Raw genomic sequence first — 27,210 nt, 5'->3', positions numbered from 1 at the left:
TACAAAACAACGGCAATAATGGCGTAAGTGTCGGGCGCCATAAGGTCCCATTTGATTTGGACGGCCACAAGTGATCTCAGTAACTGATATGAATTGCAGCCTCCCACAAAATGCGCCGGTGGGCCAAGCCGGCAGCGCTCAGGCCAAGCTGATGAAGCAGACGAGAAACGACATCGATGATAAATTCTGCAAGTTTGAGATCAAGGTGGGTGTGCTAAAATGAACTTTGTTCCGACGTAATATGGTTATTTATGTTTTTGAAAATATCCTTTTCATACAACAGCTTAAAAAATATGTTTTTGATGATCGAATATTTTCCAGTGACATCAATATATTACCGTCCTATGAAACACAACCTCGGCTTTGTCTTTTATTTCATATAAGAATGTTTTTCTTTTTACCTTTCATTGTCCTTTGTGAATATTATAAAATCGAATTTAGAATCATTGTATCATATTTTTATAACCCTTTAAGCCAATTAGCATTTTCATGTGATAATAATGAATTTTAGGTAAAAAGTGTTATTTCAAGTAAATAGTTTTCTATGTTAAAGTATTTTTTGTTAACTAGAAAATGCTAGAAGGCGACGAGACTATCAGCATAATGTCGGACACATGGAGCACCGATGTGCTGGCTTCGGACTCGGAGACGATCGGCGACTCCTGCGACCACACCCAGATGACGGCCAACCAGGGTTCGTATCTTTTGTTTCTCGTGCGGAATGCACGGTTTCTCGAAGAAAATTAAAGGTTAAATAAGAAAGATTTGTAATGTATTATATCCTATTATTTTTGAATAGTTTGTTATTTTTAATTCGATTTTTTTTTCTTTTACTTATAAAAAAAATATATATATATTATATTAAGTTTGTTGTGTTGTTATTATTTTGCACAAAAAATATATATAACACAGTAATGTCTTTAATATTATATGTTTTTTAAGTGCATAATAAATAAAGTAAATAAATAAAAAGAAATATTAACAGTACGTGTAAACCGAGCCCGTGGTCTAAGTAGGCAGTCGATCCCGGACTGATAAAAGTCATAACTCAAAATTAATAATTTTTCCTGCCCGTTTTCTTCTAGCCGCCAACGCTAACAATGCAAACGCTCCGGACGTGTCGGAAACCGCCAGCGAATCAGCGTGGAGTATGGATGTGCTCGCTTCGGATAGCGACCGGAACACCGAGGTATTTACACTCTCTTTCTTCGGTTTCTTCCTTCAGCCATTGAGCGTCGGTGCTTTTCTACTTCTTTGTCACCAGTTCGCACGGTCGTCGACATCCCTAGTTGTGAGAGCATTGGCACGCATTGTCCTTGACGACATGAAGCCAGAATTTCTTGGTTGCCGCTTCTCTAATTAATCGTATTCTCAAAAGAATCACGAGGTGATTTACAAATCAAATACAATTTTCTTTCTTAAATGCCGGTTTGGGAGCAAAAAGAACAAGAATGTGCTACCTGCTTCTCATTCTGAGCAGATTATATAAGTCAAACAAATTGAGATAGACCTATAGCTTTTACAAAGCTACAGTCTCTCTCAACGGATCGGGTCCCGACGAGGGAATTCTTCAACGGTTTTTTGCACATTCAACAAATTTTACATGTGGCTTTAGTTCCAATGGCAACCCGTTATTATAATAAAGCTTGTGTCAAAAATGGCCGTTTTTTAAAAAAAATGCGTCATCGTTGACAGCTTTATTTTTCCCACTGCTGGGAGTAGGCTTCTCGCCATCCTGTTCGGTCTTGTGCCTTGCAAAACCAGTTTTTTGTGAGAACTTAATTTTATTTCTGGTACAGGTGGACACAGACGATTGTGTGTCAGTGGCCGCTAGATCGGACACCTCGTGGCCGCGGAGACCTTCTCAACATGAGGATAGCTTGCCTGCGAGGGTGCAACAGGTAATATCATAGGTCATATTTGTATAAATGAATAAATGAACGATTGAATGAACGAACGAATGAATGAATGAATGATATCTTACGCAGGGAATAAGTGGCGACCTTCGTGAGTGGTCGCCACGCCCGTGCGCTATCTGGGGGGTTAGTCAAAAATTCTTTCACCATTAGAAAGGTACATTATCCAAGATTGCTATAGGCTACATTTTATCTCAAAATTCCCATGGGAGCGAAGCCCCGGGCAACATCTAGTAATTCATAAAATTGAAATTACCACAGTACAGATTAATTATTTTGAAGTCAGATAGAAATAGTAATTCTTTACTATGTTATAATTTGCAAAATTGTAATGACAACGCAGCCGCAGCGGAGACAACGCACTGAGACCACCCTTGTACCTATCATCTAACTACTGCACGAATTTTCATGCGGTTTTCACCAATAGATAGGTTTAGGTGTAAAAATTATTATGCCCTAGCGAAGCCGAGTAACCTGGACGAGCCGCTGGTAAATTATACAATACAAAAAACTATTTTAGCTCACGCCATAGCTAATTCTATTTCTTTGGCTAAAATATCATTAATGCATACACAGAATGGAAGTTTCAAGAGGCCTGACGCCGGCAGTCCGAGGCACACGGTCAAACCGACCAACAGGTTAGTTGGAACAGAATTAATTCAAAATTAATAATCCCAACTAATATTATGAATGTGGATGAAAGTAAGTTTGTTTGTTACCTCTTCACGCGTATATATAAGCGTGAAGAGGTAACAAACAATAATTAGTGATGATAATATCAGTGATGTATATCCTAACTTGAATAAACAATTTTAAACTTGGATTTGCACATGTGACATGTAATAATAATTACTTAATAAAGATATATGAATCGTATGTAAGCGGAAATTAAATAAATCATCTTGACGTAAATATTCAGGGGCGGTGGTTACCTAAGCGCCACGGCGGCGTTGTCCCGCGGCGGGGAACTAGGGCTGCCAGCCGTGCCCAGCAACCAGCAGCACTTCATTGAGAACAGGAAGAGCATTCTTGTCAATGGATATCCTGTAAGTGTAAAATATGATATGTGATATGTACATTAATATTTTAAAAAATGGTAAGCCCTTCGGGCATATACGAGTAGTGACCAACATTGTTTGACGACCTCGGTGGCGCAGTGGTAAAGTTCTTGCCACTGAACCGAGAGGTCCCGGGTTCGATCCCCGGTCGGGTCATGATGGAAAATGTTTTTTTTTATTGGCTCGGGTCTTGGATGTTTATCTATATATGTATATGTTAGAAAATATAATATCTTTTAGTTAGTATCCCATAACACAAGTCTCGAAATTACTTCGGGGCAAAAAAAAAAAAAAATTTTTTTTGGACATTTCTTCTCAGCAGTGGTCGTTCCGAAATGCTAGTAGTAGTTTGTAGCATTGTTAAATATTATTCAATTTAGAATATGACGTAAAAAGTGCCCGTGAAGGCTTGATTTCTGAATAAATGATTTGATTTGGATTTTTTGGTTAAAACATTTTATGTCTATAAATAGCGTCGACAAATTGAAGTTATAAATCTGTGCCTTTTATTACCCGTGTAACCTCTATATAAGAGGTGGTGGACCAATGGTTAAGACGTCCGCCTGTGAACGGAAATGTCCCAGATTCGAGTCCTACTCGTGCCACGTGACTTTGTATAGCAATCTGACTTATGTATAGTTATTACTATACATAAGTCAGATTGCTTCATAGATATAGAACATAGGGATACCGACGACCGTACGAAGTGGAAACAAAAAAAGTAGGAAAGCGCTCAAATGGCTAAGGAAGAAACCGAGGAAACGCTCACATGAATCCGTCAGATTAAAATATAATATTTTTTGAGAAAGTGGTGAAACAAGCCTTAGCGTTTGAAATATGAGTTGGTTCAGGTGATGACGTGCTACGCGACGTCGGCGCCCGAGAGCCCCGGCGCCGCCGCGCCCGCGCAGCCCGACGTCTTCGGCTACGTGCCGCAGGGCGGGTGAGTTTGTTACACTTCTCACATGTAAACTTTTACATTATAGTCTGTCTTTATTAAGTTTTTATGTACTTATTATTGAGTAGTGTTGGGGTGTGTCCTTGTATAGGCAAGGAGTGTATGTAAGGGGTGTATGTTGATCAGCGTAAGGAAATTGACCGAATCGAATTTTGACGACCTCGGTGGCGCAGTGGTAAAGTGCTTGCCCCTGAACCGAGAGGTCCCGGGTTCGATCCCCGGTCGGGTCATGATGGAAAATGATCTTTTTCTGATTGGCCCGGGTCTTGGATGTTTATCTATATATGTATTTGTTATAAAATATAATACCGTTGAGTTAGTATCCCATAACACAGGTCTCGAACTTACTTTGGGACTAGATCAATCCGTGTGAATTGTCCTAATATATTTAATTATTATTATTTATTAATTAAATCAATGTTCGAAAATCCGCCGTTCGCACTTAGTTCAGAGCAGACGTGTATTTTGTTAAACTTAAAAATATATTTTCTTTGCTCCTTAATTTCAATTCTTAACACAGTTACAATTATAGTTATTCTCGCGGAAGTGTGTCAAGAGACTTACGCTATTTCTTTGCCGTGAAGTAATTACCGCTAACTGTGAGAGAGGGGCGCACATCTCCACGCAAGAAAAAGAAGGTGACATTTTTTGTCTCAATCGATGCACACGCTGACAATCCATTGTGAGGTAGGAAAAAAATAAATCGCTACTAGGATAGTCGAAGATCACACGCATAGTTTTGCATTAAAAAATTATAGACCATGAGCCTACTGAGTTCACCGACTAGAACAACTACTGGTGGAGGATCACAACCCGATTTGTCTAAAATGAATCCTGATCAGATGGACCAACAAATTACATTTCGTAAAAGAAAGCAACCCGATGATCACTGCGATTGCAAAAAAGAAATATCAAATCTTCGAACTGAAATATCAAATATATCTTCTCTTCTGCAGAACTTTATAAGCTGTCACGAACAAAATACCGATACACTACGTGAAGGTTTCACTGATATAAAAAATGAAATCAAAGAAATAAACTCAACACATGAGAAAACCGTAGCTTCAATTCAAGATTTAAAAGTTCATATTAATGATGTCAAATCGACTATATCAAACTTAGCATCGAAGCAAGGGCATCTTGAGTCCCAAATTACTGAGTTGGATAAGAAACTCGTCTTAGGTGAAGGAGAAGTATTCGCAATTAAAGCCGAGCTAGATAAAATTAAATCAACCTTACCATCTACATCCTCTCCAACGAATATGTCAAGAATGATTTCTAATGAAGAAATACTCCGAGAAATCCAAGAGCGTAATAACAGACAGAGAAATATTATAGTTGTGGGAGTTCCGGAACAGAAAACTAAAGACAACAAAGAACGTTTAACGAGAGACGAAGCTGAAGTCATGCGTATTCTTACAAATGCAACTACTGAATACTCTATACCTCAACCCACTAATATTTTTCGTTTAGGAAAATATACTCCGACCAAAAATCGCCGAATGAAAATTTGCTTCGAAAACAATGACATTCCGCTTAGACTCTTGCGAACTAAACTCAATCTGCCTGATGGCATCAGAATATATTCTGACCAAACGCCCGCGCAACAAAAACTAATGCGCAATCTAAAGGACGAACTAACTAAGCGTCAGGAAGATGGTGAGAAAGATCTGATAATAAAATATGTAAAAGGAATTCCTCAAATAACTAAACCCGAGTCAAAAAACTAAAATCATCTCAATCAAAATCAACAATCACTACGAACACACCTAGTAACAACTTTTCCATTGTTAACAAGTACACTGATATCCTTACCTCTAAGTCTGGTATAAATTTCTTCTACATGAATGCCCGGAGTATAAGTGCTAAAGGAAGATTCGATGAATTACAATGCATACTACGGATAATGACTCATACAGTACATGTAGTCTTGCTCACTGAAACATGGTTTAAAAATGAAGAGCATGCCCTTAAATACCAAATTCCTAGTTATACTCATCATTACAATATTAGAACAGACAAAACTGGAGGTGGAGTTTCTGCTTTTATTCACAATGATTTGAAGCATTGCGTAATTGAATCGCTGTACTCTGGCGGTAATAACTATTTATGGATTAAGTTAGAGAAACTGGCGCTGGAGATTGGTTTGGTGTATTATCCTGGTGATACTAATATAAACGATTTTCTGGATGCACTCGATATACAGTTACAATCACGAAAAAGAGGTCTACTCTTTGGAGACTTTAACATCAACTTATTGAAAGAGAAGACAGTTGAAAAAGAAAATAGGACAAAAAAGAAACGAAAGCCATATCTAGATACACTAAAAGAATCAGGCTACAAAATTCTAAATAAAATAAAAACTCAGTACTGTACAAGAGAAACAACAACAAAACAATCTATCATTGATCATATCAGTTCTAATCTTAAAAATAATACTTACAATTTTACTATCATAGAATCACCACTGACCGACCATAAACAGATACATTTTGAACTCAAAAGGTATAAACCTCTTCCAAAGCAACGTGTTGTTTATAAAGGGCTAAACTATGATAAACTATACAAATTTATGGAAAATACTATTATTGATAGAGATAAGATAAGTTTTGCTCAACTTGAAACAAAGATTAAGGAAAGCATCAACCAAAGCAAAGATACAAAAATCAAAACACTAAACCTACCCCAAGATGACTGGATACAAAGTAGTATTTTACAAGAAATTAACGCGAGAAATGTGCTTTGGGCGAACTTAAAAAAAGATCCAAAGAACAAAATTCTGCAAGAAGCTTATAATACAAAAAACGACTCTGTGGCTGCTGAGATTAAAAACAAAAAGGCAGAATATTACTACAACGAATTTAGAAAATGTGATGGAAAGCCGAAGAAGACGTGGAAACTTATAAATCATCTTGCTAAAAATGAAATTAAACAGAACTGTGCTCCCCCAAAACTTTCAATCAAAAATAAAACTATTGTCGAGCCATTAGAAATTTGTAATACATTTAATGAATACTTCTCCACAATTGGTTCACTACTGGCAAATGAAATTATCTCAAAAAACTTACACCAAAATCAAACAAATATACACACACAATCAACAACAAACATCAATGGGCTCACAACTTTAACACCTTGTACTGTTGAAGAAATATCTGAAATCATCGACAGTTTGGATTCTAACACTAGCACTGGTATCGATGGAATTAGTACCAAAGCACTAAAATGCCTAAAACCTCTAATAGTCGATAAACTGACCGCCTGCCTTAACGATCTGCTAATCATAGGATACTTTCCCGAATCAATGAAAACAGCCAAAGTTACTCCAATACACAAATCAGGCTCCAAAGCCGATCCCGGAAACTATAGACCGATCTCTGTCCTGCCAGTATTGTCAAAAATATTAGAAAAGGTTCTTTACAAACGCCTAATAGAACATTTAGATTCACATGAAATAATTTCGGACCGTCAATTTGGCTTTAGACCCAAAAGTAATACATTAGCAGCTACAGTAGACTTAGTCACAAAAATCAAAAGCAATATAGATGGAAAAAATATAGTACTTGGTGTTTTCATTGATTTTAAGAAGGCTTTTGACACAGTTAGTCATGAAATTTTACTGAAAAAACTTCAACGAATCGGTATAACAGGCATTGCCCTCAAAATGTTCGAGTCTTACCTTAGGGATCGCAGTCAAATCGTCAAAATTAATGAATACGAAAGTACACCACTTCCGGTTACATACGGAATCCCTCAGGGATCGATCTTGGGTCCATTACTCTTTCTCGTTTATATCAATGATGTACAAGATTTAGGGCTACAAGGTCATCTTACTCTATACGCAGATGATACATGCTTATTTTACTTCGGCCCTAAGATAACTGAAATAATTCCACGTGTTCAACAAGATCTTGACGTTCTTTTTAGCTGGCTTCAGACAAATCTTCTCACGATAAATATATCCAAAACCTCATATATTATTTTCAAAGCTAAAAATAAACAAATCCCACTATACAATAAATTAACTATTAATAATATCCCCTTAAATGAAAAATCTAATGAAAAATACCTGGGATTGAGGATAGATAACCAACTGACATGGCAATTTCAAATAGATTATTTAAAAAAAAAGCTATCAGCATTAATGGCTTCATTACGCAGAGTTGTTCGTTGTTTCCCTCGAAAATTACGATTATCTATCTATAATGCTATGGTAAAATCACATCTTATTTATCAGATTGAGATATGGGGTTCCGCTTCAAAGACTAGACTTGCTAAATTACAAATTGCACAAAATAAAATTATAAAATTGTTATTTCATTATCCATACCTTAGCTCTTGTACTAAAGTCTATAAAGAAATCAAACTTATGACTCTCCAACAATTGTATAAATACCACACATGCATACTCGTACGTAAAGTATTAAACAAGACCATCCACACCTCGATCACACTCACACAAACAAAACACGTGACTAAGCGACTCACACGACGGGCTAGTTACCTTGTTCTACCCAAAGTTCGCACAAAGTACGGCAAGCGAATGTTTACGTTTGAGGGAGCACAGATTTTTAACAAACTACCATCGGATATAAAAAGTGTCAAATCTCTTGGTGCTTTTAAAAGTAAATTAGCCCAGCATATTTTAAATCTATAATTGTAACAAAATAATTGTTTTAAATGTATAAGTAGTTACTTAAATTTAAAGTTACAAAATATTCATTTATTTTTTGTTTTTATTAATTGTTTAGTGATCTGTTCTTTATTAAGTGTTTCGAACATTATTGTTACCCTAAAATTAATTCTCATGTAAGTGGCTTTGTGTCTTAATGAGAATAAAGTTCTTTAACCCGAATGTTGATAGGCAGAAGTCGTATATTTTTTCACTAAATAAAGTTTAACATAAAATGTATGTAAAATTCTAAATTGAATGTAGCGTGGGCATATGCACTTACTAGACAGTTTTTGCATAGAAAACCATTTATTTTTCAATGTCATCTTTTTTGCCTATTAGATTATTTGATAAACACTCAGTGTTGCCAGCCAAGAGGACACGACAGCAGTAGTGCGGGCCGTATAGAGTTGCCAGTTGTTTTATTTAAATTCTTTGAATATTAACCTATAACAATTTGTATAGCGGCAGCGCCCAAACGGAATCGACACTGGACGCGAACAGCCAATCGGATGCAACCAGCCAGTGGGTGGACGACAGCTTCCCCCCGCAGCACTCACCCGACCGCCCCTACCCCTCCACTTCCAAATACGACCCAGCGAAGTCCTACGATGACGACCCAATGGACAGGTCGTTGAATTCCAGCGAGAGTTCGTTCAATGCGCTGTCGGTGTCGCAATATGGAAGATACGACAATGATGAGCAACCTGAAGCGAGGTGAATCCCTTAGTCCTTTATTAAATAGTTAACAATAAGTTTATATTTTTTATTTTTAACTAGCTGCTGCGCCCAGGGAAATCCTCCCGTGGAAATTTCGGGATAAAAAGTACCCTGTGTGTTATTCCAGGTTTATTCTACCCGTGTATCAAATTTCATAAAAATCAGATTTTGCGTGTAAGGATAACAAACTTACACACATACATCCTACAAACTTTCGCAGTTATAATATTAGTAGGATATACAGCAGCTTCCTCCTACACTCTCTACTTCAATTTATCCTCTAATAAAGAATAATGATAGAATCCGGGTAAATTGTAAAGTATCAAAAAATAATAGGTCCCATTGTAAACTGTTTTTATAGTTCATAATTTCTCGATAGTTTGCAAACTCGCAATAGATTTAAACATGGTTACATAAGTAGTATTCTATGTACTATACAGGGTTACTGGTATCTAACGCATAACCTTCCAAAGGCGCATAAGGTACATAGAGACTAACATCTTTTGTTCTACGACTTTTGTCTAAACGTAATAAATACTAACATTTTATTTTTTTAGTTTTAATGTCGTTTCTATAAAACGTTAACTCTATGTTCGATTCTGCTACATAATGCTACCGTACTGTCTCGTGTTTGCTCAGCTATTACATAGAGTTAAGATGTGTAGAATCGCAAATTAGATTGTATTTATATTATTTTTTTAAACTACGTATCACGAATAGTCGTATAATAAAGCCGTAGTTTTGATGTACCCAGGTAGTCTTTAGGAGGTTTTGCGTTTGATATCAGTAATCCATATATATATATATACCCTGTATCGCTCGCATATATATTGCCCAACCCAGGTCAACAATAACGGACCTCATGACGCGCATGAGTTCCGCCACAATATCCACATCGGCGAATCTCGTCAACAACCTAACAGCTCGCATAGTCAAATCGGAAATCCGAACAAGCATAGTTTCCATCTCATCCTCGCGCATTGAGAAGAAGCGAGACGGCACCAGCAACATGTCTTTAAGCACATTATCAGTGAACAGTGCGGAGTCAGTGTCCGATAAGAGTTCGAGTCAGGACGTGAATTCTGAAAATGTGACCGAGCGCAGGATAAGTCCGCCGACGGTCAAGACCGAGTCGACTGGGGCTATTCCGAAGAGCATTAGCTTTGACGCCACGGCCGAGAAGTCGCCAAGGTGAGATATATAATTTATAAAAGCAAATGTATTTTTGTATGTTAATTGTCCTTATCCTAATATGTGTTGTGGCCCAGAGTCAGCGTAAAATATTAACGTCTGAAACTTTGAATCTTCGGCTGTGATTTGCTTAGCGTAGTCTTTAAAATGAAATGATTTATTTACGTGTAACATGGTAAAAGATGTAACAGATAATACAGGTAAGGACTCTCGTCTCGCCGTCAAGATGGCATGTAAATTTAATTGTTAATGCCTTAATTATAACAATAAATTTTTCATGTTATTGAGTTTTTCTACTAACATACATGTTTGCCAGAAAGCGTTAAATATTCAAACAATATTGGCCATGCATATTAAAAACACAAATTATTTAAAAACAAATATTATTTAAAAACAAAAATTAAAATTATTAAAAGCCTATTAGCTGTAAGACTTTTTCTCCTTAGTCTCCTCATAGGATATCCATGGGAGAATATATAAATAAATATAAATATAAATTAGGACAAATCACACAGATTGAGCTAGCCCCAAAGTAAGTTCGAGACTTGTGTTACGGGATACTTACTCAACGATACTATATTTTATAACAAATACATATATAGATAAACATCCAAGACCCGGGCCAATCAGAAAAAGATCATTTTCCATCATGACCCGACCGGGGATCGAACCCGGGACCTCTCGGTTCAGTGGCAAGAACTTTACCACTGCGCCACCGAGGTCGTCAATATAGATCCTATTTTAGGGCGGGACCCATACGCTTCCTTTAAGTACATAATTGCGTATTTAAGTAGACATGTTGCATCATAACCATATTACGTTACGCAATATTATATTAGCGTATACACGCCCGGCGTATTTTCATAAGGCAAGCGTGTTAATCACGTGACGTTTCTCAGGCGTCGTATCGTCGGCGACGAGGGTCTCGTGGGCAACCTGGACGAGCTGAAGAACAACATGAAACGTTCCGGCGGGAATTTGTTGCATAAGATCAAGATGTTTAGGCAGAAGGGACGCTCGCATCAGCATCAAGGTAATCCATGAATGAATGAATAAATGAATAATTGTTATTGCATAAAATGTGGTACATGGCCCGATTGGGGATCGAACCCGGGACCTCTCGGTTCAGTGGCAAGCACATTACCACTGCGCCACCGAGGTCGTCAAATATATATAATGTAACTGACATAATTCCTTTACATGTGATTTTGCATTTATCGTATTAGGATTGTCCTGTAAATATACATGTGAGTTTCATAAATAAATTATGTATTGATTCGAAATTCAATGATTTTCGTATATCTAGATATAAAACTGCCCGAAGAAGAATCTCGAAACGAAGACTGTTTTCGCGCCGAAAGTAATGGCGAGAGTTCAGAAGACATCCTCGCTAAGTACCGGCGGAAGACGTCTTCTGACTCCAGCAAGCAGAGACGTAGTCAGCGGAGACCTTCCGATGTGCCTGATGCTGATTTGGAGAGGTGAGAAACTTATAGTACCCAGGATTGAGAGGTGAGAAACTTATAGTACATAGGATTGAGAGGTGAGAAACTTAATTATTAAAACACTTTAGTCAGTTCCGAAACAGCCTAACCTTTTCTTTTCTGACAGTCCGCCTGTCAATTACTTAAAAAAAATAGCATTGTTCTAATACACTATCTGTTAACACACTAGCGCCACCTAATGACTTTAGATTGCACAGACCACAAGGAGAAAATAAATATCGATTATCTATAGTAATACTTTAAGATAAACCTACGGATGTTACTATAATTGGTTAATTATTTTATTCCTAGATGGCGCCAGCTATTCTTAAGTTCATATATAAGCTAACTGTGCCTGTAATTATCTCTCTTCGTCTCAGTTTGTATCGCAATATAGTACAACAATAGTATTCCTGAGTTTCTATTTCGTCATCTAAATCCTGCTGGTCGCGAAGCTAACACTATCATATGTTTATCAAAATCAAATCATTTATTCAGAAATTAGGCCTTCACAGGCACTTTTTCACGTCATATTCTAAATTGAATGATGTTTACCAAAGCTACAAATTTCGGAACGACCACTGCTGAGAAGAAATGCCGAAAGAAACTCATTCAAACAGTGTTGGTCCCTATTATGCCAGAAGGGCTTACCATTTTTTAAATATAAATTTATGTATAATTTTTTATCACTAATATAACAATGTAAGTACACAATAAAGTACAAGTGAGAAAATTTAGCGAGAAACCTAACATTTGCATACTAGTGAAATGGTAGCGTACTGTACGCTTCAAAAGGAATTTTCTCCCTCGTACTCATAGGTTATGGAATGATCTCCCTGCCATGGTTTTCCCGAGAGACTACAATATGGGGTTCTTCAAAAAGGGCTTGAAAAGACGTTTGGTGTTTGCAGGCGTCCATAGGCTGCGGTGGCCACTTTCCATCTGGTGGAATGCATCCAGCCACCCACTAAATAGACAACCAGGCATGCAATCCGCATGCCTGGTTGTCTATTTAGTAGTATAAAAAAAGAAATAACAAATTCTCATGATTCAGATTTCTATCAAGGTAATATCTCAAAAATGTTTCTCTGTGCAGGTCGGAGGGAGTGGTGGACCTCAACGACCCAGAAGTGTTCAATAGCATGAAACGACGTCTGCGCACCGTGCTGTCCAACCCAGATCTGCACTGCGTCGAATACGTCCCTAACGTGAGTGATCCTCATTGTTCATAGCTTTTTAGGGATCCGTAGTCGAATGGCACCCTTTTAAATTCATCATGTCTGTCCATTCGTATGTCACAGCCAGTTTTTAATACGCTTTTATTAGGTACAGGGTTACTGGTATCTAACGCATAACCTTCCAAAGGCGCATAAGGTACATACAGATTTTGATCTGCGACTTTTGTCTAAATGTAATAAATACAACAATTTTCCTTTTTTTAGTTTTAATGTCGTTTCTATAAAACGTTAATACATACATACATACATAATTCATTAATGCTATTCTGTACTGTCTCGTGTTGCTTGGCTATTACATAGAGTTAAGATGTGTAGAATCCCAAATTAGATTGTTTTTTTTATATGAAAAGAAAAAACTACCGAATCACGAAAAGTCGTAGAGTAAAAGTTGCTTGTTTTGTTTTGATTTACCCAAGTAGTCTTTAGGAGGTTATGCGTTTGATACCAGTAACCCTGTATATGTAAGAAATTATGTAACAAAATCGAAGTTAATTAATATAACCAACATCCAAGGATCGTCATCAAAATTGGCAGCTGTATGTAGTTCTGATGGCAATACAATAATATAGTGCTGTCCAACTGATCTGATGATGGAGCCGGAAGATACGAACTGGAACTTCATGATGGAACATCATCGTATCATAGCTGTGTTTGTTGGACTTGTTAGAAAAGTCTTGTAATTGAACTTTGACCACGATTAAGTTTCAAGGTCTGATGATGATGTCGGAAGATAGGTTTTTGGCTTTTACGTGCACTTATAAAATAGTGTTTCTAAAATTATTAATTTATTATTGCTTTCATTTGGTGTACATAGATCTTATGACATTTCAATTGCTCAAATTAGCTCCAAGGGTTTGCTGTTTGATTGTCATTGTTATAATATTATCCTCTCTCTTAACTAGAGCCTTTCTCCGGTTACTTATCTTAAGCGTCGAAGCCCAAAACCCGCTCTCCTAGTTTTTCTCCTCCACTCCGCACGGTTTTGGGTAATGGTAAGCCCTTCTGGCATGATAGGGATCAACACTGTTTTGAGTTATTTCGGCATTACTTCTCAGCAGTGGTCGTTCCGAAATGTCGTAGTATTTTTTTGAGAAATTACAGTATAATATAAATTTTATGTGAAAAATTTGTAAGTCTAAATTCTGAATCGTTTATTTGAGAAATACATTCTCGAAATGTTTTCCTTGTTTCGTTCACTAGCGTTGCACCAGCACGTCACTAGTGGAATGGGTGCGGAGCCTCTCGTGCCGCCTGGCGGAGGGCGGGGCGGAGAGCGGGGCGGCGCACGCGGCGGAACTCGCGCGCGTGCTCACCGCCGCCTCGCACTCGGCCGCCGGGGGCGCCAGGCCCGCCAGGTAATTACTGCCCATAAATTCTGTTACAATTAAAAAGAAAGAAAATATTACGTTTGGAAATTTGGCATAAATTCTGTTACAATTAAAAAGAAAGAAAATATTACGTTTGGAAATTTGGAATTCGTTATTTCTATATGATTTTACGATATTTATGGCTAGACTAGGTATATAGGGTTTCAAACAGGAGTGTCAGCGGAGCACTAGTACCACTAGGGCAATGACAGACCCGCCAGGTCTGTCTCTAGCCTAAAGCGCCCATTGCAGATCGGGATTTTTGAAAAATACTAGATTTTACATCAAAATTCGACTGTACCAAGATTGTATTGATGCACAAAGATGACCTCTCTACAAGTTTATTTGTTAGATAAATTAAAAAAAACCCACCTTTTAATTATTCATTTCGCTGCAACTTTGAACGGCTGAATAGATTTTAGAATAGAACACACAAAAAAAAACTAAACGAAAATCGGTTCATCCGTTTGGGAGCTACGATGCCACAGACAGATACACAGACAGACACGTTAAACTTATAACACCCCTCTTTTTGTGTCGGGGGTTAAAAATAGAAATGGCTGGAACATAACTCGTATTGAAGATAAGTTTAAAAATTGCTGAACAAGACTAAAATTGGGACACGGAAACCGAGGAGTGAAGCTCGCTGGAGTGAAGAAATCGCCATTTTTGAGCCTCCGATTTGGAGGGGAAAGGCAAAAGACCGAAATGGCTGATGTAAATTAAGACTAATATCCTACACTAGATGTAATGGGTCGTACAGTCAACAGCACACAAAGTTACCCTGCTTGAACCTCAATGGCGCGGTAATAGTGGCGAGTTTGCATTGAATATGGTTAGGTAGGCATGTGCATCGATTGCAAATCGATGTCTTTCAAGGCGTAATTATCCATCGATATAAACGTCGCTGGATAGTGGATGTGTATATACTCCACTTTTCACTGTAAAAAGTACTTCCCCTACAAGGTAAACGCCTCGCTCAAAATGCTTCTATTTACAATCTTGTCATCTTATTCATAAAAAAGTTAAAGCATGATAAACTAAAGTATGTTTGTCTCGTTCTGTCAATGTTAAATATTGCAATGTGCAACAGTGACAATATACTTTAGCTTAACGTATGCTTTAACTGTTTTATGAATAACGGTAGGTAACATCTACTATTATCAATGTGTGTGAGTGGTGAGTGTTAATTATCTAATTTAGATATTACTAGCTTCGCCCCGGGGCTTCGCACCAGTGGGAGTGGTTTATATTCTACCCGTATACCAAATTTCATAACAATCCGTCTAGTAGATTTTGCGTGAAAGAGTAACAATCGTACACACATCCTCACTTTCACATAATTATAATATTAGTGGGACTTCAAATCTATTTGTAGTAAGAAGGTAAATATTTTTTAATAGATTAGCGGCAGCGTTGCGCGCCGATCTGGCGGCGAGGAAGCCCTACGCTACATATTTGGCGTCATGCCGCGCTGCGCTCACGCATACACATCATAACCTCAAAACGTGAGTGATATACTACTTAATATCCAATACAATAAAAATATTGTTTATTGCCAATAATTTATTTTTTTATTAAATTAAAATATTTCATAATCGTTCTTAAAATGAATGAACAAAACCATATTTGTGGTATCGGTAATAGTCCAAGAGGCAGAGCCCAAACAAGTCTCTGAATTTATTAAGCCTGGTTTTTTTCAGGTGATTGTAATTATAATTTACAGTAAAATGACCTGGTCAGTCAAGCGCCCATCAGAACAGGTGTCTCAGGTGCGCGTTCAAACATGTCGTAACCACCGACATACTAAAATCAATTTATTAAGGATGAAACTTTATAAACTTTCTTTTTTATATATATAAATAAAAGTTACTATGGTCAGTCAACATAATATCGGAACATAGCTGGTCAGTCAGCGCCAACGTACGTAGCGAGAGTTATGAACGTGCAATTCGTTTATTACGCGTGAAACTTTTTTAGCAAGTACTACTGACTGAAAAAAAACCAGGCTTAATAAATTCAGAGACTTTTTTGGGCTCTGCCTCTCCGTCTATAAGTAACGTTGAACTCTATCTGGCCATACGTGGACAGGCAAATCAGCCAAGTGCGCGCAGAATGCGTGTCGTGCGCACGCGCAGCCGCGGCGTCGCGCGTGCTGGAGCAGCTGGAGCGCGGCAACGCTTTGAAGAGGCTCGCGAGGCACCACCACGCGCACAACAACCACACGCATGCTAATGGTAAATTTATTTATTTATTTCCGAAATGCAGTAGTTACTCGTATATAGGTATATCAGTAGTTACATTTATAGTACTTTGTAGCTTTGGTAAATATTATTTAATTTAGAATATGACGTGAAAAAGTGCCTAATTTTGATTTAATGGCACGTACTCGCTTCACTCCTTGAAAATAAAAAATAAAAACAGCCTATTTTACTCCTGAACATTTCGCCTTGGGCCTTCGAATAGTCATCAAGACAAATATTTATTATCTATAATAGTAGAACTAGTAAAATCTCATACATTTTTTCTAACGACCTCGGTGGCGCAGTGGTAAAGTTCTTGCCACTGAACCGAGAGGTCCCGGGTTCGATCCCCGGTCGGGTCATAATGGAAAATGATTTTTTTCTGATTGGCCCCCGGGCCAATTGGATGTTTATCTATATATGTATTTGTTATAAAATATAGTATCGTTGAGTTAGTATCCCATAACACAAGTCTCGAACTTACTCTGGGGCTAGCTCAATCTGTGTGATTCGTCCTAATATTTTTATTTATTTATTAATGTATAAAACATATTTGTTATGTGAAGCATGCAAAGAATTTAAACTGGCACAATTAACAAAACTGATGATGGAACAGTGGTATGAAAATACTGTATTTGACTAGCTTTTGCCCGCGGCTTCGTCCGCGTAATTTTCCCACGGGAGCAAGTTATTTTCCTAGTACCCTATGTCCTTACTTCAAACTTCTCCATACTTCAAACTATGTTGTGTAAAATTTCTAGAAGATTGCTTGAGTGGATTTCGCGTGAAAAGGTAACGAACAAAGTGATTGTGTAGGTGGTGAGTTGATGGATGAGAAAGCTTCAAGACTGACTGCCGGGATAAAGGCCATCACTGCTGAGGTGAAAGCGGACCCTTCCTGGGACGGTGAGTCGTTTTTTTATTACCATTCCCATTCCAGCGACTTATTGATAGCTACCAAGGTAAATAAAATTGTATCAAAAAATCTGTGCATGTAAAAAATATACCGTGATATAAACTTGATTGATTAGTGTGGACCGTTGAGTGTTGTCCATTTATTTTTGCTTTATAACTAGCGATTCGTGGCGGCTTTGATTCTCAAGAATCACACTATCTATTGGTGAAAATCCAATGAAAATCCGTGCAGTAGTTTTTGAGGTTATCGCGAACAGACAGACAAACGCAGAAGAATTCAAATCTTTGTTTTATACTATATTAGCGACCCGCCCGCTCGGGTAAAATTATAAACAATTACACAATTACACATAAATACACCTAAATCTTCCTCAGGAATCGCACTATTTATTGCTGAATACCGCATGAAAATTCATGCACTAATTTTTGAGTTTATCGCGAACAGACAGACAGAGGTGGCAGATGATTTTTTTTTAATAATATAAATATGTTAAATGACTGACAGGTGCGTCAGCGACATTACTGGAGACAGCCGAATTGACGGTGGAGCGCGCGGCGTTCGCGCGGCTCTACCTGCACGTGCTGTTCCCGAACGGCGACGGCGACATCGCGCGCGACCAGTATGTCACTTTCCATACATTTCAATATATTACAATTTTTGTGTTTTTTTTTTTTATAGATTGTAACACTACATATTGGACACCTAAATATGTATAGATGATAAGAAGGAATGGGTTAAAAAAATATAGATTAATATCAATTCTGTATCTATCTTCATATGGATGCGGAGCGAATAATATAAAGAAGACTGGCTGCGTCCCGAGGCTTCGCTGCCGCGGGAATTTCAGGATAAAGAATACCCAATGTGTTATTCCAGGTTATATTCTACCCGTCTATCGATTTTCATAACAATCTGTCCACTAGATTTTGCGTGAAAGAGTAACATATGTACATAGGATACACACATCTTTGCAAACTTTCGCCTTTTTAAAAACTAACGGCCCGACCCGGCTTCACTCGGGTAAAAATATAATAAATTATACACCTAGACCTTCCTCGGGAAACTCACTTTCCAATGGTGAAAAACCGCATGAAAATCCGTGCAGTAGTTTAAATTATGGCTATTTTTATACGCCAACCCTGGGCTTTGAGGCGTCACAGTTCCGAATTTAACCCCGGAAACACGTGAATATGGGAGAAAGTTCTAGACCTAATACATAACACGTGAAGGTGTTAGAGTTAGATAGGTGTTCCATACTTCACGCTTTAATCCTAGATCTAATGTCTCGTGAACATTCGCAGAGTGCTAAGCGAACACATCCGGCGCCTGTCCCTGTGCACGTCGGCGCTGAGGGCGGGCGTCGCCCCCCGCCACGTGTGGGCGGCCCCCTTCCCCCGCGCGCAGGCGCTCCTGCGCCATCTGCCCGTGTACAGGACCCCCCGGGATAAGGTAATCATGTAATGGAACTCTACTTAGGGTTTGAGCGAAGAACGACAGAAATGAAAAATGTCAGTTCAGCTATTTGTCAGAAACCCATAATGTCAGGTGTTGCATAATGACAGATTGGCGTAAATGGTCAGAATAGTAAAAAGACAGGTTAGCAAAATGACAGGTTTGCAATATGACAGAAGAGTAAAATGACAGATTTTGATTTAAAGACGGGAGTTACTTTCGCATTATAGTAAGTAATGTTCGTATTTGTTTGTATTAAGTATTTTTAAAAAGGACACCATCTTCCACAGTTTTAATGTTGATTTCAGTTTTTGAAAATGTGTGTTGATTCATCCTGACAACGTATATTGTTAATAATAATATTAGGAGCTTTTTAAATTTATGCTGTTTTATACAGACAAACAAAGAATTTTGTTATTATCATTATTATTCATATTTACAATCCTTATTATCATTTTATTATTCAATTCTAGATTGACCTGTAAATCGGTGAATCTGTGATTACGCGACTCTGTCATTTCGTGAATCAGTCATTATGGGAATCTGTCTTTACGCCAATCTGTCATTATGCAACACCTGGCATTATGGGTTTCTGATATATCGCTGAACTGATATTTTGCATTTCTGACGTTCTCCGCCCAAATCATATGACAAGATTACGTACGTTTTGTACATATAGCTTTTTATTTACATAATTTTTTTGTGTGTGACAATTTTCTATATTTTACCAAACACAAACGCTTGCCTCTGTACATTAATAGTATAGTTTAGGCGTCGTGTATATTTTCCTTTACATAATAATGTATTGTGTATCAGCTGTCGTGCGTAATGCGGTGCGTGACGGCCGTGATGTCGGTGCTGGCGCTGAGCGGCGGCGCGCCCCCCGCCGCCGACGACCTCACCCCCGTACTCGTCTATGTCATACTCAAGGTCACTACCATATACTAACTAATATTATAAATTCGAAAGTAAGTTTGTTTGTTACCTCTTCACGCACTATCTACTCAACCAATCTTCTTGAAATTTTGCATACCTGTAGTTTGATGTATGGAGAAGGACATAGGGTACCTTTCATACCGCAAAATTGACGCGGGCGAAGCCGTGGGAAAAAGCTAGTATATATACTAGCCGCTCGCCCCAGCTTCGCTCGGGTAAAACCACAATAAAAAGTAGTAAAGCCGAACCTCACCTCTGAAGGTTTCGTCTATGTCTGTGTCAAATTTCATCAAAATCATTTTTGAGTTTATTCATTACAAATAAAAATACAAATCTTTCCTCTTTATAATATTAGCATGGATAGATTTATTTATCTATTAACTAGTCGTTTTGGTAAATTCATTTAGGGAAGTCAATCTGTCTAATAATGCTAATGCTGCTATAAACGATATAAAATAAAATATAAATTATGACATTATAAATAAGAATTTCATTCCACGACTAGTAAATAAGTGACGTATGTCATTCTAAATTGAATAATAAATATTGTTTTTTAAACTTTCGCGCTTTGAACACGTAACTACATAAATTATATCAATGGGACTTAGTACGAACTTTCGATCACGGCGACTCAAGCAAGGTCGTTGAAACGTCAGCAACATTAAAATAAAAAACGTTCGTGCCAAGTCCCGTTAATAAAAAAAAAAATATAATTTATGTAATTATATTAGTCCTTACATAATATAAAACAAAGTCCACTACCGCGTGTGTCTGTCTGTCGGTCTGTTCGCGATAAACTCAAAAATTGCAGCATGGATATTCATGCGGTTTTCACCAATAGATAGTGTGGTTCCTTAGGCAGGTTTTGGTGTAAAATTTGTTATGTTTTTACCCGAGCGAAACCGGGACGGGCTGCTAGTGTTATATAATTGAAAAAATAATTTATGTAATTATAATGATTTTTTAAAATCCATATCAGTTGATTTGACGACTTCTGTGGCGCAGTGGTGAAATGCTTGCCTCTGAACCGAGAGGTTCCGGGTTCGATCCCCGGTCGGGTCATGATGGAAAGTGATCTTTTTCTGATTGGCCCGGGTCTTGGATGTTTATCTATATATATATATTTGTTATAAAATATAGTATCGTTGAGTTAGTATCCCATAACACAAGTCTTGAACTTACTTTGGGGCTAGCTCAATCTGTGTGATTTGTCGTAATATATTGATTGATCCACATCCCCACTGCAGGTGAACCCGCCGTCCCTGCTGTCGAGCATAGAGCTGGTGTCCGCGCTGGGCGACGCAGCGCTGCAAGGCGAGGCGCAGTACTGGTGGACGCAGTTCTGCGCGGCCGTCGCTTACATCAAGACCATGGACTATCCGCGGACCGAACACGACCAGCTCTAGCGAACACATGTAACTTTGTGATTTATTTTATAGCAATACTAGCTGCGTCCCGGGGCTTCGCTCCCGTGGGAATTTCGGGATAAGTAGTAGCCTATGTGTTATTCCAGATTATATTTTACCCGTGCACCAAATTTCGTAACTATCCACAACAGCAGCGCCACCTGTTATCCGGCAAAGGTTTATAGGTTTCCGGCAAAGATAAGGCGTTACTGTCCTATTGCATATTAACTTTTGATCAATTAATGTATTATAGGCTAGATATTTCTCGCGACACAGTCCGCTGTGACATCGAGTATTTTTCATGCAAATCTATTTTATATATATATTATATATAATATACATATAATAAAACTGTAAGTGGGTTATGTTTGTTCGCGCCAAACTACTAGATGGAATTTCATGCGGCTTTCTCAGTAAATCAGTTGCACAGCGGATGGTCTAACTTAGAATCTTGTAAAGGATTTTATCACGATATATTGCTTGGAACCCGAGATATTGACAATAAGTTATGTGCGGACGCAGGATTTAAACGCGGGCAAAGTCGCGGGAAAAGCCTAGTATTAAGTAAATATATAGGGACAAGTCACACAGATTGAGTTAGCACCTAAGTAAGTTTGAGACTTGTTTTATGCGATACTAACTCAATGATATTACATTTTATAATATATCCAACTAATATTATAATTGCGAAATTTTGTGAGGATGTATGTATGTTTGTTACCCTCTCACGCAAATTATACTGGACCGATTGTTATGAAATTTGGTACACGAGTAAGAAATAACCTAGAATAACACATAGGGTACTTTTTATCCCGTCATACATCCAAGACCCAGATCAATCTGAAACGGATCATTTTCCGTCTTGGAAACCTGACCTAACCAAAGTTTTTTACTATATCTATACCAAATTACATGAAATCGATTAATTTTTTAATTCAATTTTTTCGCCAGATGTCGCGCTCAGCCGCGATCAAGCCGCGCTTCTCGTCGAACCGCGGCCGATGCAACACAATATAGACTTTATCACAACTCAGTAGTGCTCATTATTGTATAACTCCATATTATCATTAACACATTCACTGGTTTCTTATCGAGTGTCTTTGCTGGTGCCAATTAAAGTCGCCTAAAGGCAATTGGAATGACTTCTACGAATACCGCCAGTGGAATTAAACGCGTACACACATGTGATCTGAATATACATACTAAGACTAATTTTATTGTTGTCACCAACTGTTGTCCGCAACTCCGCTCGCGGGAAAATCTATCATTAACCTCCTATTTCACCCCCTTAAGGATAGAATTTAAATTCCTTGCTTATTAGAGTTACGTGTGTAACACAAGAAACTGGCCACATTCTGTTAAGAAAGTTAAGAAAATAAATATCTATCTCCTGTTGATTGGCTACACTGGGTGTTGCCACATTCTGTCAAGAAAGTGAAATAAATCAATGTGGTCGCTGTCACCCGTTGGTTGGAGTGTTTACCAACCAATTATGACAATTATATTCGGTGTTGCAATGGCAAAAAAATGTAGTTCATTTAAAAACACTGTTTTCTGCACTTTCTTTACAGACTGTAGCTAATATTATAAACAACAAAGTTCGATACCGAATGGTATTTTGCATGTAACATATTAAGAGGGCGAAAGGTATAAAGACGACATACACACGTGCGAAGTGGAGGACAAAAGGTTGTATAGGACATGAGTATTTAATTATTCAAATATTAAATACATAATTATGCATAATATTGTATCAGACTTGGCAAAATATATGTATATGTAGTGAAAAATTTACTCGATTCAAATTTCACGCTTGTATACTTCCTTAGCGATTAAATGATTGTTGTAAAACGTAAGCTTTCAAATTAGGACAATGGTGGCATCCTGTTGAATCGAAATAGTGAATGTAAATAAAATTACGTAAGAATATAATAATTGAGATTGTATTTGTGTATTGAACCCATTTTATTCATAACACATAATGTATGTTATGATAAAAGTTATTTTAATTTAAATATGATTTTCCTATCCCTCGTGGACGAGGTAATATTTTAACTGTAGTAGATTTTAAGCGTTATTATTATGAATAACATAGGTATTGTAAATTTTGTCCGATACAGAGCAAAAAGCAATCATTCAAATTTGGACTTTAAAATCTTTATTGTAAGTATATATTGCTTTGTCTTTGAAAATTTATTTTCTGCTTGTCACAGTCAAATGTGTCTATTGCGCACGATATAAAATATGATTGTACATAATGTTAATGTGGCTTATATATTATAGTAAGGAAACAAGCCACATTCTAATTTAACTATCTAGATTGGCTTTGTAAAATTGTTCCGTGAACTTTAATACTTCCCAATAAAGAATATTTTTCAATGCGTCTGATAAGAATGATAGAGTTTTAGACTTTGTCTGGTGTGGCCTAACTGGGCATGAATGAATACGATGTTGTTGAATTTTGTTTCTGAAAAATCAGACACGAAACTCTTATTAGAAACACTTATTAGAAAAGTTAATCTTTAGGATATCCATTCATTAATTCCGTCACAATAACGTTAATGATTATTGATTATTATTTTTTAACTTAAATATAGTTGCGTCACATTTGTTAAACTTCCCCCGTCCTAGAGTGACGAAACCTTTTCACATCTAGTGTTTCTAACAATGATGTCAGATTTTATTTAAGTCGCCCAAAGCATCTGCGACAGAGACAGGCTGAATTCGCGTAGCGCAGCGGACAATCGCCTTTAATAATGTATAAAAATATTTAACTGTGTCACTTTAAGCCCACGTTTTAAAGCATTTATCACAAAAACATAGCGCATTTCCATTAAAAAGGCATTTGGAAAAATCAAAATTACGTAATTATTGTGTCGTACGTTGTCTCCATCGACTGTGATTATAATAGGATAATACTCTATTCATAAAGAGATAACGAACACTTAAAACCTTTTTTACTTAAAATGTAATTTGTTGTATCCAATTTAGATTTTTTTTTAGTTTTATTACGAAATAACAAAAAGTTACAAAATAAGGTCTTCATTAAAATATGTATTTATTAAAGTATGTATGTGTGCATAATTATGCCACCCCCAACATTATTCACAGCTTAATTAAATTCTTGTTAAACAAAAAGTTTCCACTAGAGGTCAACTGTGTGGTTAAAATTATATTATTTAATTTTTAAAGTAGTTTTACAATTTACTTTAAATATTTAAACTAAAATAGGTTTTGTACGTTCGTTCGCTTTTTATGAATAAGACTGAATGAAATGAATATTTTTGATGGTGTTTTTAGAGCGTGTTATATTTTCAGTGTGTTGTGATTCGTGTGATGTTACGTAGGAAATTAGGCATGAAATGTATGGCAATGGAGAATCGGTTTTATGTCTGTGCGATAAGGTATGAAATTGAATGTATGATACACGTAAGAGTTCGGTTTTATCCTACCCATGTATATTATAGCTATAGAAATCTCGCCAGAGAAGTACGGTCTAAAAATTTTAAAATGTATGTATTTCGAAGCAAACAAATTCATCATTATACAATGTAGAATAATAATGTGAGTCCGAAAGAAATGATTCTCGTCGCACGAGAATGTTATAAGATTTTGTGTGTTGAAAAATAATAACAAATATTACATACTTTACATATTTTTTCCGTAAAAATATTTGAAAGTAGTACATAAAGCGAAATGGCTAATGATCAAGGAAATTATGTGTATATTGTGAAGATGTTGCGAGCCACGATACATTCAGAATATCGAATAATTGATTAAGAGTGTTTGCATTTTCGCTCACACGCCCTTTTTAAGATTAGGAATTCTGCAAAAATCCAGTATCCTACCAAAGAGGTTTCGATTCGGTATGGCGGGAATATAGAGCTTTCCTTAGTTTCCGAATATTTTATTATTATTAAGGATAAAAGTAACATAATCGCGTACGAGTAATTAATACACGCAGTGACAACTTTTGCTACTTAATGATTTATAACAGAATTTTTTTTTCTTCAATTTTTATCCCAATATTGTCAACTTATAATTATATATAAATTATAATTGGCACTTTGTTGGATACTGGCTTTTACACAAGTTAGAATAAATATAGTGATCATTCGCAAACGCGATCCGTTCACATCAACTTAATTTATTAAACATAGAATAAGCGTGGGTACGTTTTAAATGTTATGAGCACCGGTTTATTTCGCACTCTTAAAAGACATTAATTTTGAAATAAACAGTAGTATCGTAGCATAAAAAGTTACCCTTAAAAATACCTTGCGATAATAAATAATATAGTATTTTACGCGTTTACATCTACCAATATTGATGTAATATATGCTGTCTCACTCAATCAAGTGAAATAGCATATCGTGCTTCTCACTCATGAAGTGGTTGCGTCAATTGTCGCGGCGTGGAAACGAGCCTAATATCTTTTTTGGTAAATCAATTTTGTCTTTGTGAAATTTCGACGAATTTGTAGACGTATAACATAGCATATTAGTGAAATCATATAATAATATAATAATGTTTGTGAAACTACATAGCTGTACAGATTGGTGTGAGAGTTCGCTGATCATTTTATTCACCAGATCTATTTTGAACATGAAATTATACGTTACTTGAGCCTGTACTCCTAAGAACTTTTTGATACAAAGTAAACAATTATATGTAAAAACTCTTTTCTTTCGCGGGGAAATGTATAATTATATAATTACTATACGTTATAACTGTGTATATACCTATTTATTATAATGTAGCTTGCATCAAAAAGTTCTTAGTAGTGGAGTCCAGTAACCTTCAGATTGATGTTTTTAAATCATTTATTCGGCAAGATCGTACGCTGCGTGACGCGTCGGGCGCGGTTCCATGTAGATCCGTAAAGCCATGATATGCAAAATAATTTTCCAAGTCTGCGTCTCTTTCACAATGTTACAGAAAATATAATCTGGTTAAGCCCTTCTAAATTAATAAACACGATGATGTGAACCGATTTTGTAGAAAAATAAAAACCTTTAATGTTTATGCTCCGTCCCATGCGGGTAAAGCCACTAAAAAGTAAAGTTGCATCCCTTATTGCTCAGTCACATCGGAGCGCGACTGACGCAATAAGGCATGGTTTTCAACATAGTGTCGCGCAGCGGACTTGTATAGACGCTTAATTATATGCTTAATTTTTGTGCAATCATCATTCTGGTAATAAACTACAATCACCGCTGGGCAAATAAGTTGAAATGTACAATTTAAAATGTTTTGTAGATAATATTTTTTTCAAAAGATTAGAGTCAATTTCCCTATGCTTATATAGACAAACATTATGAATTGATTTGTTTTTTACAACTTATATTTTTATTTGCAAACGCGAGTATGCTTCTTGCATTTAAAGGAAAGTGTACGAAACCAAGTATAACTTAACATTTTAACCGCTGTTAGTTGCTACAACTTTTAATTAGATTAAATGTGTACCTAATGTAATCAGAGCAATGAAATTATATTTAGCAATAAAATAATCATGTTTACAACGTGTATTATTTTCTTATAATATCCGTAAAATGGAGCATGGAGCCTGCTACTACTAAACATTTCTTGAAATCATGGAAGAAGTGATGTGGCTCTAGATTAGGCCGGCCGCCATTTTGTTTCAAATTATAGA

At 36.8% G+C, this 27,210-nt stretch overlaps 1 protein-coding gene across 1 annotated transcript in view; it reads left to right on the top strand.

Moving 5' to 3' along the window:
• Gapvd1 (GTPase activating protein and VPS9 domains 1) overlaps window positions 1-27,079 on the top strand; it is a 39,041-nt gene extending 11,962 nt beyond the window's left edge. Inside the window, exons 14-34 of the mRNA XM_053744936.2 lie at window positions 100-205; window positions 571-694; window positions 1,086-1,189; window positions 1,800-1,901; window positions 2,493-2,554; window positions 2,836-2,962; window positions 3,826-3,917; window positions 9,070-9,321; window positions 10,168-10,515; window positions 11,415-11,548; window positions 11,822-11,996; window positions 13,096-13,207; window positions 14,438-14,592; window positions 16,008-16,112; window positions 16,696-16,841; window positions 17,664-17,753; window positions 18,268-18,382; window positions 19,065-19,212; window positions 20,032-20,145; window positions 21,399-21,566; window positions 22,509-27,079. Coding sequence (XP_053600911.1) covers window positions 100-205; window positions 571-694; window positions 1,086-1,189; window positions 1,800-1,901; window positions 2,493-2,554; window positions 2,836-2,962; window positions 3,826-3,917; window positions 9,070-9,321; window positions 10,168-10,515; window positions 11,415-11,548; window positions 11,822-11,996; window positions 13,096-13,207; window positions 14,438-14,592; window positions 16,008-16,112; window positions 16,696-16,841; window positions 17,664-17,753; window positions 18,268-18,382; window positions 19,065-19,212; window positions 20,032-20,145; window positions 21,399-21,557 — 2,770 coding nt within the window. The 3' untranslated portion in view covers window positions 21,558-21,566; window positions 22,509-27,079. The remainder of the gene's footprint in view (window positions 1-99; window positions 206-570; window positions 695-1,085; window positions 1,190-1,799; window positions 1,902-2,492; window positions 2,555-2,835; window positions 2,963-3,825; window positions 3,918-9,069; window positions 9,322-10,167; window positions 10,516-11,414; window positions 11,549-11,821; window positions 11,997-13,095; window positions 13,208-14,437; window positions 14,593-16,007; window positions 16,113-16,695; window positions 16,842-17,663; window positions 17,754-18,267; window positions 18,383-19,064; window positions 19,213-20,031; window positions 20,146-21,398; window positions 21,567-22,508) is intronic.
• Window positions 27,080-27,210: the final 131 nt, after the last annotated feature.

Source organism: Plodia interpunctella, chromosome 5 (assembly GCF_027563975.2).
Source record: "Plodia interpunctella isolate USDA-ARS_2022_Savannah chromosome 5, ilPloInte3.2, whole genome shotgun sequence".
NCBI lineage: Eukaryota > Metazoa > Arthropoda > Insecta > Lepidoptera > Pyralidae > Plodia > Plodia interpunctella.
This window is presented reverse-complemented; position numbering and strand designations above follow the sequence as displayed.